General features: G+C 33.3%; 1 protein-coding gene across 11 annotated transcripts in view; it reads left to right on the plus strand.

Moving 5' to 3' along the window:
• The window catches only part of CDC42BPA (CDC42 binding protein kinase alpha), a 223,853-nt gene that overhangs the window by 124,425 nt on the left and 83,337 nt on the right, over positions 1 to 16,091 (plus strand). For 7 of the 11 annotated variants that reach the window (XM_039883267.1, XM_039883265.1, XM_039883266.1 and 4 more), the window contains exons 12-14: positions 4,345 to 4,478; positions 10,848 to 11,090; positions 11,340 to 11,450. In XM_039883267.1, coding sequence (XP_039739201.1) covers positions 4,345 to 4,478; positions 10,848 to 11,090; positions 11,340 to 11,450 — 488 coding nt within the window. The remainder of the gene's footprint in view (positions 1 to 4,344; positions 4,479 to 10,847; positions 11,091 to 11,339; positions 11,451 to 16,091) is intronic. The other 4 variants (XM_039883271.1, XM_039883269.1, XM_039883270.1 and 1 more) reach the window with 1 other exon arrangement.

A 16,091-nucleotide genomic window follows, 5' to 3' on the forward strand; every position in this document is an offset into this window, starting at 1 on the left:
GTTAGTGGCGTTAAATACATTCATCATGCCGTGAATTCATTACCACCATCTCCAGAATCTTCCATCATCCCAAACTGAAATTCTTTACCCATTAAACAATAACTCCCCATTCCTCCCACCCAGTAGCCCTTGACAACCACCGTTCTGCTTTCTGTTTTTTTGTTTTTGTTTTTTTTTAATTAACTAGGAACCTCATATGGGCAGAATCATAAAATATCTGTCCTTATATGACTGAATTATTTTACTTAGCATAATGTCTTCAAGGTTCATCCATGTGGTAGCTTATGTCAGAATTTCCTACCTTAATATAATATTCCCCTGTACAAATAAATGCTACATCTTATTTATCCATTTATCCATTGATGTACACTTGGCTTGCTTCTACCTTTTATTTATTGTGAATAATGCTGCTGTGAACATGAGTATGACAAATATCTGTTCAAGTCTCTCTTTTCTTTTGAGTATGTAGCAAGAAGTGGAATTCTTGGATCATATGGTAATTCTGTGTTTAATTTTTTTTAGGAATTGTCATACTGTTTTTCACAGTGACTGTACCATTTACATTCCCACTAGCAATAGTCATTCATTCTTAATTCAGTCATAAACATATTTATCGAGTTGTTCCTGTGTACCAAGAATTACTTACACTTGGTACTAGAGGCATAGTGTTGAATTTGAGCATAAAGTCTGTGTCTCATTCATAATTACACCCAAGCTGTCTTAAATAGTTTGACATCGTGCTGGAGATAAAACACAGGCCTCCCTAAGGACCTGCCTGTTGAGTACCCTGACTTTAGCCTTAGCTCTAAGGGGAAAAAAATGTCCAAATCATCATTGATCTAATGTTCCTTTAGATACTTCTTAAGCAAGATCTTTGTGTAAACAAATACCCACCATTAATGATTTTATGTTTTTTCTTTCCCTATGGCAACATTTTCCAATATTTTCAAACTTCTAGAAAAATTTAATAAGTTTATAATTATTTACAGTTTTGTTTTAATATCTGCTTTCCTCGTCACACTCCGACTCTAAGTGGGTCGGACGGAGTTTCCTGATACCATGTTATAGACACTGCATATTTTTTGACCATCTGCAGACAAAAATAAAACTTCATACTCATTTAATATTTTTATATGAGAAAATAAGGATTTTTTTTGTTTCAAATAAAACATTTATCATAACCTATAATGTGATTTAATAACCCCCATTCTTTTATTGCCTTGAGGTTACTGGTTTGTGCTTCCATGTACCGTCTCTGTCTCTCCAACCCTAAACTCTTTCCCTCTCTCAGTCTCTCCCTTTACCTCTTTTTCCTTCTTCTCCTCTTCCTCCTCCCTGCCTCTTCCCCCTCTCTCTGCTCCTCCTTCTGTCTGTCTGTCTATCTGTCTGTCTGTCTCACCTAAATCATGATGTAAAGGAGAAAGATAGTGAATGAATGAGGGCAATAATAGATGTGAAGTCTCTTTGCATTTCAGAAGAGTCATGAATTATTCTAGGAATAAGAACATAATGGCGAAGCTATGAACATTATGCTCTTGTGGATCAGAAAGAGATGCTTTTGATTATTTTACCAACCTCTCTCTGACTGCAGTCTTAGATCCTTTGCAGTTAACCAGTGTTCTCCTTTGAGTGCTGCTTTAGACATGCCTCCTTTTTGCCCTTCTCTTAAATCCTGTAGCATCCATATAACCTGTGCAATTTGCATTTGATTTTCTGCTCCATTTAGGATTTAAAGTGTTGCTCTTTTTTCTAACTTGATTATCTCCTTTAAGACAGAGACCATATTTTATATTCTTCATATATGCCATACAGTGTAAAGAAAATGACTTACTATGTATTATGCCCTCATTAAATTCTTATTACTAACAGATTGGACTTCAGAATTCTACTAGCAGCAGTGAGCTAAGAACTGTTTAGTTAGTATGAGCTAACCCACTTTCCTGGTACTGCTTTTTCTATTTATTCACTAAAACTTGTTTTTAATAACTTCATCTAAATGTTTTGACTGGTGTGCTGCATGAGATACTATTGACAGTCTTTGAAAATGTCTGTCCAGGTTTTAGTCACGTTTACAGTTTGTTGTGCCGGAAGTAAAGGCCCCTCTGCCTCAGCCACCTGATAGCGGTCAGCCGAGGCTCAGTGCGTTTGGGGCTTTCCTTGATTTGAGTTTTTATCTTTGGGGAATGCAAAAATCTGTGTACTTCAAATTAAAAATGCTATCTTTCTCTTCATGTAGGAGGATTTTATAAATAATTGGGCGGGTTTGTCTTCTCCAGCACTTCTTTATCTAATACATTGCCTCTTGGGCTTATAATTTACATGTTGCTGTTTAAATGAATAATTTGAGCTTTTTGGTGACTGAAATACACAACATGAAAATCTGAGATATATTTTATATATATATTTAACAACTCCATTGCAAAGCAGCCAAAGCGAAATGGCTGGGATAAAACTAAAATTCAACCTATATTGAAATAAAACAATAAAAACATCCTTAAAGCCTGTTGAAGGTGTACCATGTAATACATTTTGCTGTAAACTTTATGTGAGGTAGACATTTTATAAAACACTGACTTCACTTTTTTCTAATGAAAGCAGTTAAGATAAATGAATGATTTAATTTGCTGCAAAGATCTTAACATGCTAGGAAAGAAAGTAGAAGTGTGTGTTCTCAGAAGAGATTACTAAATGCACCATATTACTCATCTAGATTGTGATGCAGAATCATAAAATTGATGAAAATGACCCAGAAATGACAGAAATTAGCTGTGTCATAAACTAAATTTTGATTCCAAATTGTTAGAAATAAACTAAATTGATATCTACTTTAGAAATTATTGAAATCCTAAAAATGTTAAAAACTTAAAGTAACAAAGATATCATTTTTAAATCTTTGATAGAAATTAGTATAAACAGAAAAACTACATAAAATACTGAAATTTGAGAAAATGATAAAAGATAATTTTCTGAATATAAGACTAAACACCTGTGATCCTTAAGATTAAATATCCTATGATCTTTTAGCATTCTTCAAACAAAACATTTATTAAATTAATGCTATTGAGACAAAATAAAAACAAGTTAAATGCAAATATGTAGATATTTTCAAAATATCTTAAAACTACGCTACCCATAAATGTATCTAGACTTACGAAATACCTAAAATAAGCTTTTAATAAACCTGTAAGTTGAGGGCTTAGAATATCAGTAAATAATTTTATTTAAGGATTCTAGAACCATTTAAGTGACTTTTGACTACAGGACTTATCTATACCAGATGAAATCCTCTTTTCAATTGGAATGACACAGTATAAACACTACTTCATTTATTGAAAGCATCAAACTCAACAATGTGTAATATTTTGCACGTTTGTTCTCATACTTTAATTTCAAATGAGTTACTTGAGGATTTTGTTAAAATACAAATTTTGCTTCAGTAGCTCTGGAGTGGGGCCCGAGAGTCTGCATTTCCAGCACGCTACCAGAGGATGCTAATGCTACTTGTCTGGGATGACACTCAGAGTAACAAAGTTGTAAAGAATAGAAAATATCTGAGACAAAACTAACAATGAATGTGTTTTGATTTCTGTTTTCACTGGCTTCAGTTTTATAAATTGATGCCAGGAACATTTCATATCAATTTTTTAAATCTTACTTAAGCATATACTAAAATTAATGATTTTATTTTGTTTCGCGATGAAATAATGTTAACCATTATTTCATATCATTACTTTCTAAACAAGAATTCCTGGGCTCTAGTCTTAGCTCTGATATTCATTTAGCAGGATGATCTTAGTTAAGTTATTCAGCTCCGTTGAGCTTCATGTCTTTCATCTGAAAAAATACATGAACTGACCTCAGTTAGATGTTTTTAATTATTTACTTTTCGAAATCAGAGTTTATTCTTTAAATCATCACTAGAAAAACCAGGCTGGGTGATCTAGAACCACAATATTAGAAGCAAAACCATCTCACAATAATTTGACAACCAACAGTAGAGGAAAACGTGTTTCTTGTTTGCTTAATTAGTTTTGTTCTTTTTGTTAGTTTTAATTAGTTCTGAAGGCACTATTGTAGAAGTATGGTCTTTTTATTCTCATAGATATGTAAGGCATTTTTGCATGTAAATTTTGCATGTCTTCACGCTGGCATTAGCTAGTCACAGTCTTCACAGTGAACTGAGAAGATTTGGTGGTTGTGAGTTAGAGTGGTGTGTGGTGTCAGTCAGCATAATACCAAATTCAGAATATCGTATTTTTTAAAAAATTTGGTTGTTTTTAACCTTGATTTCAAGCATTTGTTTTTATGCTAGTCGTAAAAAAAAACGTTCTCTTCTCTTTTTAGAATCAAGTCACTTGGAACAACAACTTGAAGAAGCTAATTCTGTGAGGCGAGAACTGGATGATGCTTTTAGACAAATCAAGACTTATGAAAAACAAATCAAAACATTACAGCAAGAAAGGGAAGAATTAAATAAGGTAAAAATATGGATAGATTGTTAAAGGCTTTTGCAAATTCTTCATCTTAAAGCATTTATAATGCCTATTCTTAAAGCAATATACTAATATGTAGTATATATATTTATACTAATTGAATTATACTAATATATAGTATATTTTATCAGTAAAAAGTTGGTTTAAAAATTTAAGAATTATTTTGGTGTATGTCATTTGATTAATAGCTAGTAATGAAAAAACATTCTTGAGGCTTTAAAGTTCAGAATCTTTTGTTCTTTTAGAAAGTTAATGTTATTGAAAAAGAAATATGAAGAAATAAGATAGTAAAACCTGTTTAGTGTCTATGGAAAAATTAAAAATTCAGGCATTTTTCATTGTGACTTGCTGATATTAACATTCTTAAAAAATTACAACAAAATTTCTCTAATGCTCCAGTGATTTTTTTAAATGTCAGTTTATCTTTCAAAGCACGGATGAGCAAGCTGTTTTCCTAAGAACTTTGTGTAGCACTTAAACAGTATTGTAAACATCAACAAAATTTATTAATAGCTAGGACACAGTGCAGCTGCACTCGGTTTTTAGCTGTGAGGGGAGAATCTGAGGATCTGAGAAAATGAGAATGGAGCAAAGATAGTGTAAAGTGGGTCCAAGAAATGGAGAGAGAGAAGCAGAGTCCTGCTTACTGTCTGATCGAGGGCACCGAAGCCAGTGGGCCCAGCTTTTCAGTTACGTGAACCAATAAATCTTTCTCCCTTTAGGATGTGTGGGTGGGTTTTGTACTGTTTATAACTGAGAGGCTTAACTGAAACACATCACTCGCTTTACCATTTTGTACCATATTTGTGCCATTGTATAATCTTCAGCTTCTCTTATGTCTTCTTCAAAATAAACTACTGCCAAAAGGATAGATAGACTCTACCAAAACAAAAAAAGACACAGTAATGTCATCCAATAGGGTAAATAATATTCTAGATAAAAATGCTTTATTTAAACCACACTCTGTGTGTACTTTGCCTTTTACTAACAAATAAAAAATGTCGAAATTAATACTAGCCAATGCAAAAAAGAAATGAGTGGTTTATGGCATAGTATAAGTTGTAGTCAGTGATGTAGTATATAATACAGAATGAAATCCTTCCGGAGAATATTTATAAATCTGGCTTTCAGTAAAGAAATGGAAGTAATTGAAAATAAATAACCTTTTGCTGATGAAGCGAATAAAAAAAAAGACTAACAGAGAAAGCTATAACAGTTAAGTTGAACTAGGTTAGTATGTTTTTACTTTTTTCTTCATGCAGTTTCAAGCAATATTTTATATAGATTCATTTAAATTCATGCCCAGTTGAATAATATTTGGAATTTATTATAGATGTTCTTGTTTTCTTAATATTATAGTAATAGTAGTAGTTATTGTTCTGTGTTTTATGGTGGTGTTACTCAGCAAAGCTTAATTAACAATGAGGATGAGAATCTGATATCTAGATTTACAGTAACATATTTTGACAATTTTTAATGTTTTAATATCAAAAATTCTTTTAGTAAATTTTGAGAAGAGGTTAATGATGAAAAGAAACAGATTATATTGATAAAGAATTTTAAGTGATTTGCTTAATATCCTACAGGTAGCATATATTCTTCTAAAGATTTTTGCACTTGATGCGTATAAAAGAATAAATGTAACATTATGTAAATTTTGACACAAATAATAAACCTGAACATACCACCTAACTTAGGAAATAGAATATTAACCTATTTTGTCACATAATTCTGACTATCCCTTTCTACTCACTTCCCCGAAAATGGTAATCACATTTCTGAATTATATATTAATCATTACCTTACTTTAAAAAAATTTAATTACATATTAGCATATTTCTAAACAATATGTTAGTGTCACTTGTTTTCTGGGGCAACGTAGTGATTCCTGGATGATTAGAACCCTACACGTATGAAGTCTGTATTGTAGACAAGGAGCCCCGGAAAAATGAGAGTCTTTATATAGGGAAGAGTAACAACTGCTTCCTGCTTTCCCCATCTCTCCACCCACCCTCCTGAGACTCGCCTGGAATCCCTGAAAAGAAGGCTCTAGGACCCTTTGGAATATAAGTAAATCACTTCAGTGGGAGGATACAAAGCCCAGAGTCTCCCTTTCTGTAGAGGCCATCTTCCCGCTTCAGGCTGTCACCCTCCTTCCGCCCCTCGACTGGAAACTCCTATAGCCAGGAGTTAAACCTCTGGGTTTTGTCACTGTCGTAAATTACTTTACTATACTTGTTTTTAAAGCCCAGGTCCCAAGTGTTAGTAAACGTTGTTTGGAAAGACCTAACTGTTCAAAACATAAAAATATTTTCTCTACAGCATCCACACTTTTTATCTACAAACATGGTATATCTTTCTGTATCTTTAAAGTTTTTAAAAATGTTTTTCTGTAAAATTTTATATGTCTTGTTTGCTTTTCCTTAAAATTTTTATCTCTATTTTTTCATATTTTAGGTGGTATCTTTAAAAATTATATTATGATTTTGTTGTAGCAACATTGCTAAATTCATTAATTGTAATAATATCCTTGAGATTCTTTAAAGTTCAATAAGTACAAATATCAACAGTTTTGTTTCTTCTTTTTTTGATTTTTATGACTTTTTTTTTCTTTCCTCGCCTTACTGTGTTAGCTCGGACCTCCAGTACCATGTTGAATAGTAGTGGTGATAGCAGGCATTCCTGTATTATTCCTGATTTCAAAGAAAAGGCCTTTAGTATTTCACCACTGATAATAATGTTTTCTGTGTGTTTTTGGTAAATCTTATCAGGTTAAGGAAGTTTTCTTCTATTCCATTTTGCTAATCATTTTTTATCAAGAATGGGTATTGAATTTATTAAATTTATTAAGTGCTTTTATGCACACTGCTGCAACACATTTCTAGGACTTTGTTAATATCTATTGATATAATTATATGATTGTTCCCCTTTGATAATTTGGTGTAGTGAGTTACATTTACAGCCTTTTTAATGGTAAACTGCTTTTGCATTTCTGGGTTAACCCTAAATTGCCCATATATTATCTCATAAATAATAATATGATGTATAGGTAACACTTACGTAAGCAGCTGTGTAATAGCACTGTTTTAAGTGCTTCAAAAAATTTTTGTAAGTGCCCTGTGAATTATGTGGTGGTATATTATTATTTTACAAATGGCGGGACTGAGCACAAAGAAGTTAAATATACTTCTTCCAAATCATAGAGCTAGAATATGGTAGAGCTGGAACTTCAACACAAGGAGTCTAGTTCCAGAGTTCATGCTTCTCTTTATATACCACTGGCACTGCTTTGCTACTGTTTTTATTGAGGATTTTTAATTCATTTTCATCAATAAGATGAGCTTGTAATTTTTTTCTTATCTCTCTGATCTTTTTTTGATATCAGAGTGATATTAGTGTCAAGAATGAATTGGGTAGCATTGCCTTTTTTCTGTTCTTTAGAAACATCTGTATAAGAAGATTTTGTACCTTGAAACATTGGAGTAATCACCTGTAAAACCATCAGAGCTTTGAAATTCTCTCCTGCTAGAGGGGCGGAGAAAGTCTGTTAACTACTGGTTTAGCTACTTTAATTGTTATAGGATTATTCAGGCATTTTATTTTTTCTTGAAACACTATTGATAAATTACAATTTTTTAGGCATTTCTTCATTTCATGAGGTAATAAGTTTATTGGTGTAGAGTTTTTAATTGTATTCTATCCTCTTTGATCTCTAGATTTGTAGTTATAACTTTTCTTTCTTAATATTTCTTTGTGCATTCATTCTTGTTCCCTTGTTTGGTCTCACCAGATGTTTGCTTATTTTATTTTTCTGAAAGAACCAGCTTTTGGTTTTGTTGATCCTTATTACTCTCACATTTCTTTTTCATTAATTTATGCTCTTTATTATCTTTGCATATTTGAGGGGATTTCAAACTTTTTATGTGGCATTTCATTGAATTTCAACCTTTTTTTTTTAGTTTCAATGTAGGTATTTCAGGCTTATAAATTTCCCACTAAGTATACCTTTTACTGCATCCCCAAGTTTTAGTATGCACTAAACATTTTTATTATGTTGTTTTTAATTCTAAATATTTTAATATTTTTTATGATTTTTATTTTTGACCATGGAGTTATTATGGAATTTAGCCATTTATTTTTTTATTTCTATTTTAATGGTAATGTTAAAAATTAAAGAGCTTGATCTGTACGATATCTGTTCTTTGAACTCTGAGACTTGCTTTATGGTCTAGGCTGTTCCATTTGGAAATGTTCAGTATATGCTTGAGAAGAATGTGTGTTTCCAGCACTGGGTGCAGGATTCTATATATGAAGCTTGTTAATTGATTTTTCAAATCTTCTGTATATTCAGTGTTTTTTAACTGCTTGCTTTATTAATGATTGATAAACTAAAATCTCTCATATAATGATGTATTCACCAATTTTTCTAGCAGTTTCTAATAGATTTTGAGTCTATCTTACGGAATGCCCAGAAGTTTAGAATGGCACTTCTTCCTAGTGAATTGAATTTAATCATTATGTGGTGACATTCCCTAATCTTAATAATGCTTTTTCCCTTAAAATCTAGATTCTGTTTCTTAATTTGGTATAACACACTGCCTTTAACTGGTGAAGCTAGCCCTTTTATATTTGTTGTGATTACTGTATATGGACCTATTTCTAACACTTTACTTTTTGCTTTCTGTGCTTCTCTTTGTCTCCTTTCTTGCCTTTTAAAAAAAATTGTAGTAAAATGCATATAAAATATAAATTTATGCTGACCATTTTGAATTGTACAGTTCAGTAGTGTAAAGTACATGCATATTATGCGCAACTAATCTCGAGTTCTTTTCATCTTGCAGAAATTTTCCTTGATTTTTAATTGAGATTTATTTTTGTTTTCTTGTTCTCGTTTTATTAGCTACTTGTAGAAGTTTCTAGTAGTTACTGTTGAATCTTATCATGTATATTTAACGGTCTAAATTTAATATCTCAAATGACTCTTCCTAAACAATTTAAGGACCTTTTGACTCTGTTGCCTCTTCTCAACGCCTGTGCTGTTTTGACCAGTATTTTATATTCTTTTTACTACAGAAATGAGATATTTTTATAGTGTAATGTTATATGTTTGTTTACATTCACATTTGTGTTTACTGATTTCTTAGTTCTTCATTTCTCTTTTATCATACCTTCCTTCTAAAATCATTTTTCTTTTTTTCTGAAATAAATCTTTAGAGGTTCCATTAGTGCAGATCTGATTATAGAAAGCTCTGTCGATTTTTTTTTTTTATTTGAATCTCATTATTTTAGCCTCAGACTTGTAAAGTAGTTTTTCTGGGTATATAATTTTAATTATTTTCTCATCTCTTTAAAAGCATTTCCCCTGTTTGTATTGTTACTTCTTAGCTGTCTACTCTGAATCTAATTATCTTTTTCTTTTTGAGGATGGAGAATAGGTGATTTGTCTTTTTTTCCCCTCTGATTTCTTTTAAGGATTTTTACTTATATTTGGTGTTATACAGTTTTATTTTTTTTTTAAGTTTCTGAGTTTAAGAGTTTTTCTCCATTGCTCCATAAACTTAGAGCTTTCTATGTTGGTAGGTTCATGTCTTTAACTTTAATACTTATATTATTTTCATTTCTAAATGGTCTATAAAGGGTTATAAATCCACCCTGTCATTTTTAATAGCCTTTTGTCATTTTCCCATTTTATGATTTGTGATCATTGTAATATCCAAGTACCATTGGGATTTATTTTCATTGTTTCTGTTGTCTGCTTATGGATGTTTGTTCCTTGGGTGTTTTGGAATCTGTGGTTGTGATCTCATATCTGTGTGCTCTTAGAAAACCCAGATTTCATTGAGGCTTTTTTCCTCAAGGAAGACTTGCATTTCCTTTTGCTGGGAAGCAGGTGGTTCTGCTGACCCGAATCTACTTCAGCTCCTTCTGAGTTACTCACTTTAATTAACTTTTTCTCTTTGCTTCTGGCCTAAAGTGTCATCTCCACAGGAGGAGAAGCCCTATATTTATCATTTCTAATCATTTGATCATAAATTTTTTTCAATCACAAATATCCATTAAATTTCACAACATTTATTTTGACCATCATATCTTGTATTTCTGTACTCTTTATTTGTAGAAACTAAGGTACTAGAAGGTTGAATCAGCTGTTCCTTTGAAGCTAGTAAGAGGAATTAAGACTATGAACAGAACACCATGCTTTTAATGTCTGTTCAAAAGTAGCTCATTTCTTTTAATTTTGTCCTGAAGTGAATAATTTTGGCTCTTCTTGACTTCATGATAACAACTTTGACGGCCAAATTTGGTCCCTAGGTTGCAGAATTGGTAACTTATATTCTTTTTACAAAACTGTAGGAACTAGTCCAGGCTAGTGAGCGATTAAAAAACCAATCCAAAGAGCTGAAAGACGCACACTGTCAGAGGAAACTGGCCATGCAGGAATTCATGGAGATCAATGAGCGGCTAACAGAATTGCACGCCCAAAAACAGAAACTTGCTCGCCATGTCCGAGATAAGGAAGAAGAGGTGGACCTGGTGATGCAAAAAGTTGAAAGCTTAAGGCAAGAACTGCGCAGAACAGAAAGAGCCAAAAAAGAGGTTAGTAGTCAGGCAAATTTCGTAGTGTCCATGGGATAGTGATTAAAGCTGCTTTTTCAGACTAGCGAAGTAATATATATCTCATGCTTTAATTTTCGGAAAGGTTTTTTTGTTTGTTTGGTAATATTATTTAATATGATTCAACATTTAAGTTATCTTCTCATTACAAGATAAATTCCTGTGGGGAAAACTTTTTATTGGAAAAACAATTACAACCATGAAATCTACTTTTTTCATTTTGTTTTAAAGCTGGAAGTTCATACAGAAGCTGTAGCTGCTGAAGCATCTAAAGACAGGAAACTGCGTGAACAGAGCGAGCACTATTCTAAGCAACTGGAAAATGAATTGGAGGGACTGAAGGTATTGTTTAATTTCACATTTACGAAGCTGAATTAATTTTCTTATCTTTAGGCTTAATAGGAATGTTAGTTATGTGCTCTCTTCGGTGTAGGGTAAAAATTAGCTATCCTTCACACCTAGTATTCTCATTCTTAACCAGTAGGAAGTTGTTATAGACTTCCTTATCATGCTGGAAGGAAAGGGAAGACTATGTTTAGTGGGGAGAAAAAATTCTATCAGGAGGGAGTTTAAAAATCTATCAGGAAAGAGAAAAAAAATCTATCAGGGAGGCATTTATGAAGCACTGCATGTCCTGAACAAGATGCATTGGTAATTTGCATGGTTATATATCCAACCTTGTGTCTTGTAAACAACTTAGGAGAGGCTCAGGTAGCTTTGTAGATGCTTCTTAGGTGAGATGAGATCGTAATGGGCGTGGGCTAACACATCTCAGTGGAAGTGCTTAGCAAAGGAAATCCTGTGCCAGCTCTAATGTTGGACTACCTGGTTTTAACTCCTAGCCTCATTAGTTACTAGTGGTGTGACGCTGGGTGAAACACTGAACCTCTTTGGACCTTAATTTTCTCATCTGTAAAACCCTATCTCATTGGTTTTGTGTAAGGAGTGAGTACACACACACATACACATTACACACACACAATACACACACACACACATATGTGTTACCACCATAAGTGCTCAGTAACTATTAGTTGTGACAATATTATATATGTCAAAGTCAGAGAGTTAGGATTAAATAGACATCACATTTCTACAGCACTAAATTATAATCTGAATAGGATGTCTGCCTTTTCTCAACTCTAACCTTCGAATATCCTGTTTTGTGTACATTGTCTGCCAGCCCCCACTGCTACCCATTCCCTGCATAACCATGCCTAATCTGTGCCTTATTCATCTAGCAAATACAAGAATCAAGTTGAATGTTATCTCAGGAAGTCTAAGTATTCCTTATTTTCTGCGCTGCTATAACTTTAACATAGTTCTTGTAATTATTTGTTCATAAAACGTCTCCTCACCTAAACCGTGACCCAGTTTATTGAGAACATAGATGAGTTTGTCATTAACCTGGGACAGGGCCAGATGTTATTACTTGCTTACTAAATGTGGTAGAATTGATCAGAACTTGTCTCTGACATTTGAATTCCAGTGGTTGCAATAACATCATCTCTGCTATAAATACAAATATGAACTATAGAATTAATTTCTTCTTTTTGTTTTGGGGATTGGCTTGCTTTTTATTTTGTTTCATTTTTTGATTTATCGTAGTTGTCTTGGTTAGCTTTCAAAGTAAAGCTGTTTCTTCTATAAATACGTATGCTTCTGGAACAGAACTAGTGTATAGAAGTCATTACATTACCGTCTCAGTGTTCAGTCAGGGTTCCTTTCTTTTCAGCACTGTCTTAGGTGATTTGGGTAACGAATGGAATCATAAGAGCTCTTAGAAATTATTTGGGTTTGAGGAAATTGAGACCCAGAAGAGTTAGGGACTTTGTAGTCATACTTGATAGAGTGCGATTTAAACCCAGGTTTTTTAACTCTCAGTGCCATGTTCTATCCAGTAGTTTGTGCTTTTTTCTTTCTGTAATAAACAATGCTGCACTGAAGACTTTGAATCACATGTATTTACCTACCGGTCAACTACTCAGAATCTCTTGTATTATTTATAAATTTGGGGTAATAATAGGACTACTTAATAAATAAGTTAATGCTTTTAAAATGCATAGCCCAGGAGTATGATTATTATCATAATATCATTTTTTAAGGATATTTTCTAAAAGTGGAATTTCTTGGTTTAAAAGTATACACATGTAAATTTTGAAACCCATTTTGGCCCTCTAAATGGTTGTAGGAAGCTTCACTCCATTAAGAATACTTTTCAATAGAATCAGAGGGAGAAATCGTTCCTGAATAACAGAAACTTCAATACCTCACTTCTAATAACGGATAGAACTGATGGACAGAAGATAAATGAAGATATGGAGTCCTGAACAGCTCTACAGCCAGTCAGACTTGGCGTACATAGAGCTCTTTACCACCACCAGCAGAATACGCAGTCTTCTCAAGCACACGTGGTACATTCTCCAGGGGAGAACAAATGTTAGGTCATAAAGCAAGTCTCAGTAAATGTATGAAGATTGAAATCATACAGAGTATCTTCTCTAACCACCATGGAATGAAGTTAGAAATTAGTAACACAAACAATACTGGAATATTCAAAAATATGTGAAAATTAAGCAAGACATTGTTAAACAAGCAGTAGGTCAAAGAAGGAATCACAAGGGAAGATAGGAAATACCTAGAGATGAGTCAGATGAAAACACTGTGCAGTGCAGCAGAGGCAGTGCGCAGAGGGACGTTTATACAGCTGACCTTTAAACAACGCAGGACTTAACAGTGCTGACCCCAGCCCCCCAGACAGTTGAAAATCCAGGTATAACTTGGACTCCCCCAAAACTTAACTATTCATGGCCTACTGTTGACTGGAAACCTTACTGATAACATAGTTGAGTAACATATTTTGTATATTATATATATATTACGTACTGTATTCTTAAAATAAGCTAGAGGCAAGAAAATGTCATTAAGCAAATCATAAGGAAGAGAAGGTATATTTACAGTATGTATTGAAAAAAATTCATATTTTAGGTGGATCTACACAGTTCACACCTGTGTTGTTCAAGGGTCAACCGTAGCAGTAAATGCCTCTGTTAAAAAGGAAGAAAGGTCTCAAATCAGTAACCTAACATATATTTTAATGGAAAAGAAGAGCAAAAGAAACTCACAGCTAGCAGAGGAAAGAAATAATAAAAATTAGAGCAGAGTTAAATAAAATGATAAAAGGAAAATAAAGAGAATTTTGAAACCAAAATTGATTCTTTGAAAGATCAACAAAAGTAGCAAATCTTTAGCTAGACTGACAGAGGAAGAGAGAGAGGGAGTGAAGAAACAAGTAACTAATATCAGAAACGGTAGTGGGCACCAGAGGGAAAGGGAGGCGGGGAGGGGAGGTAGCTAAGGGTAAAGGGGATCAAATACGTGGTGACTGAAGGAGATTTGACTCCGGGTGGTGAACACACAATGCAATGTACATATGACTTATTACTAAATTGTACATTTGAAACCTGTATAATTTTATTAACCAGTGTCACCCCAATAAATTTAATTTTAAAAAAGGGAAAAAAAGTACATACACTTCCTACTTATCATCAGAAAGCAAAAGGATTATGAGATTATAAGAGAATACTATGAGCAACTCTTTGCCAACAAATAACCTAGATGAAATGGATAAATTCTAGAAGCTATGAATTACCTAAACTGACTCAAGTACAAAATAGAAAATTTCAACAGACCTATAACAAGTAAAGAGATTGAATTGGTAATTAGAAACTTGACAATGAAAAGCCTAAGACCAGATGGCTTCACTGGTGAACTAAGCAAAACATTTAAAGAAGGATTAACACCAGTCCCTCTTCAACCCTTCCAGAGAATTGAAGAGTAGGGAACACTTCCTAACTCACTCTCTAAGGCCATCATTACCCTGATACTAAAATCACATTAAATACATCGCAAAAAAAGAAAACGAGAGGCTAATATTTCTAATAAATATAGATGCATAAATCCTCATCAAAATACTGGTAAACCAAACCCAAAACCATATTAAAAGTCTTTTACACCATGTGAAAGTCAAGTTTATCCCAGAATTACAAGGGTGGTTCAATGTAAGAAAATAAATCAGTGTAACACAGCAAATTTTAGAATCTGAGAGGGCAAAAACACATGTTCATCTTAATTGATGCACAAAAGTCATTTCACAAAATCCAACATCTTTTCTTCATAAAAACTCTTAGAAAGCTATCAGGAATAAAAGTTAACGTACTCAACATGATAAAAGTCATTTATGAAAAACCTACAGCTAACGTCATAATCGATGGCGAACAACTAAAACTTCCTAAGACTAGGACTGAGATGGGGATGCCCATTTTACCACTGCTGTTTAACACATCGGGTTCTATCCAGAGGAATGAGACAAGACAAAGAAAGAAAAGACATCCAGACTGGAAAGGAAGAAGTAAAACTAGCCATATTCACAGGTAACACGATTCTATATATTAAAATATTCCAAAGAATACTACTCGTTTTCAGCCAAGCGTATAGAAACTTAGAAGTTGCCACTTTGTTGTAAGAACAAGTAAAGAGCTGAAAAAATGAAAAATTAACAATTCTCCTTAGATTATAAAAGAAGTGACATCACAGGACAATCTGCTGCCCTCAAAATTAGAGAGACCGACAGGCAGATATAGAAAATCACCCCTTACCAGAGCAGAAACCTTTGTAGGAGTCGGTGCCAGCGTAGGGAAACCTGAACTTTAACTGAAAAATTGTTGGAGACTCAATGTGGACAAGTCTGAGTGATAAAAACTCCAGGGGAACCCAGTCATTAGGGGCCCCCACAATTTTGTGAGTTTTTACCTTCTGGAGCTCAACCAGGTTCTCACAGTGCATAGCACAGAAAAAAATCTCCTTGTGCTAATAGTTGAGGGAACTGTTTTGAAATATGTCAGAGCATTCTGTTCTTCTTAACAAGATCTGCCATCAGGAGAATCTCTTTAACCAGAGCCTAACTTGCTGGTTTAATCAGAG

This window comes from Pteropus medius, unplaced genomic scaffold (assembly GCF_902729225.1).
Source record: "Pteropus medius unplaced genomic scaffold, Ma_sr-lr_union100, whole genome shotgun sequence".
In the NCBI taxonomy this organism is placed as follows: Eukaryota; Metazoa; Chordata; class Mammalia; order Chiroptera; family Pteropodidae; genus Pteropus; species Pteropus medius.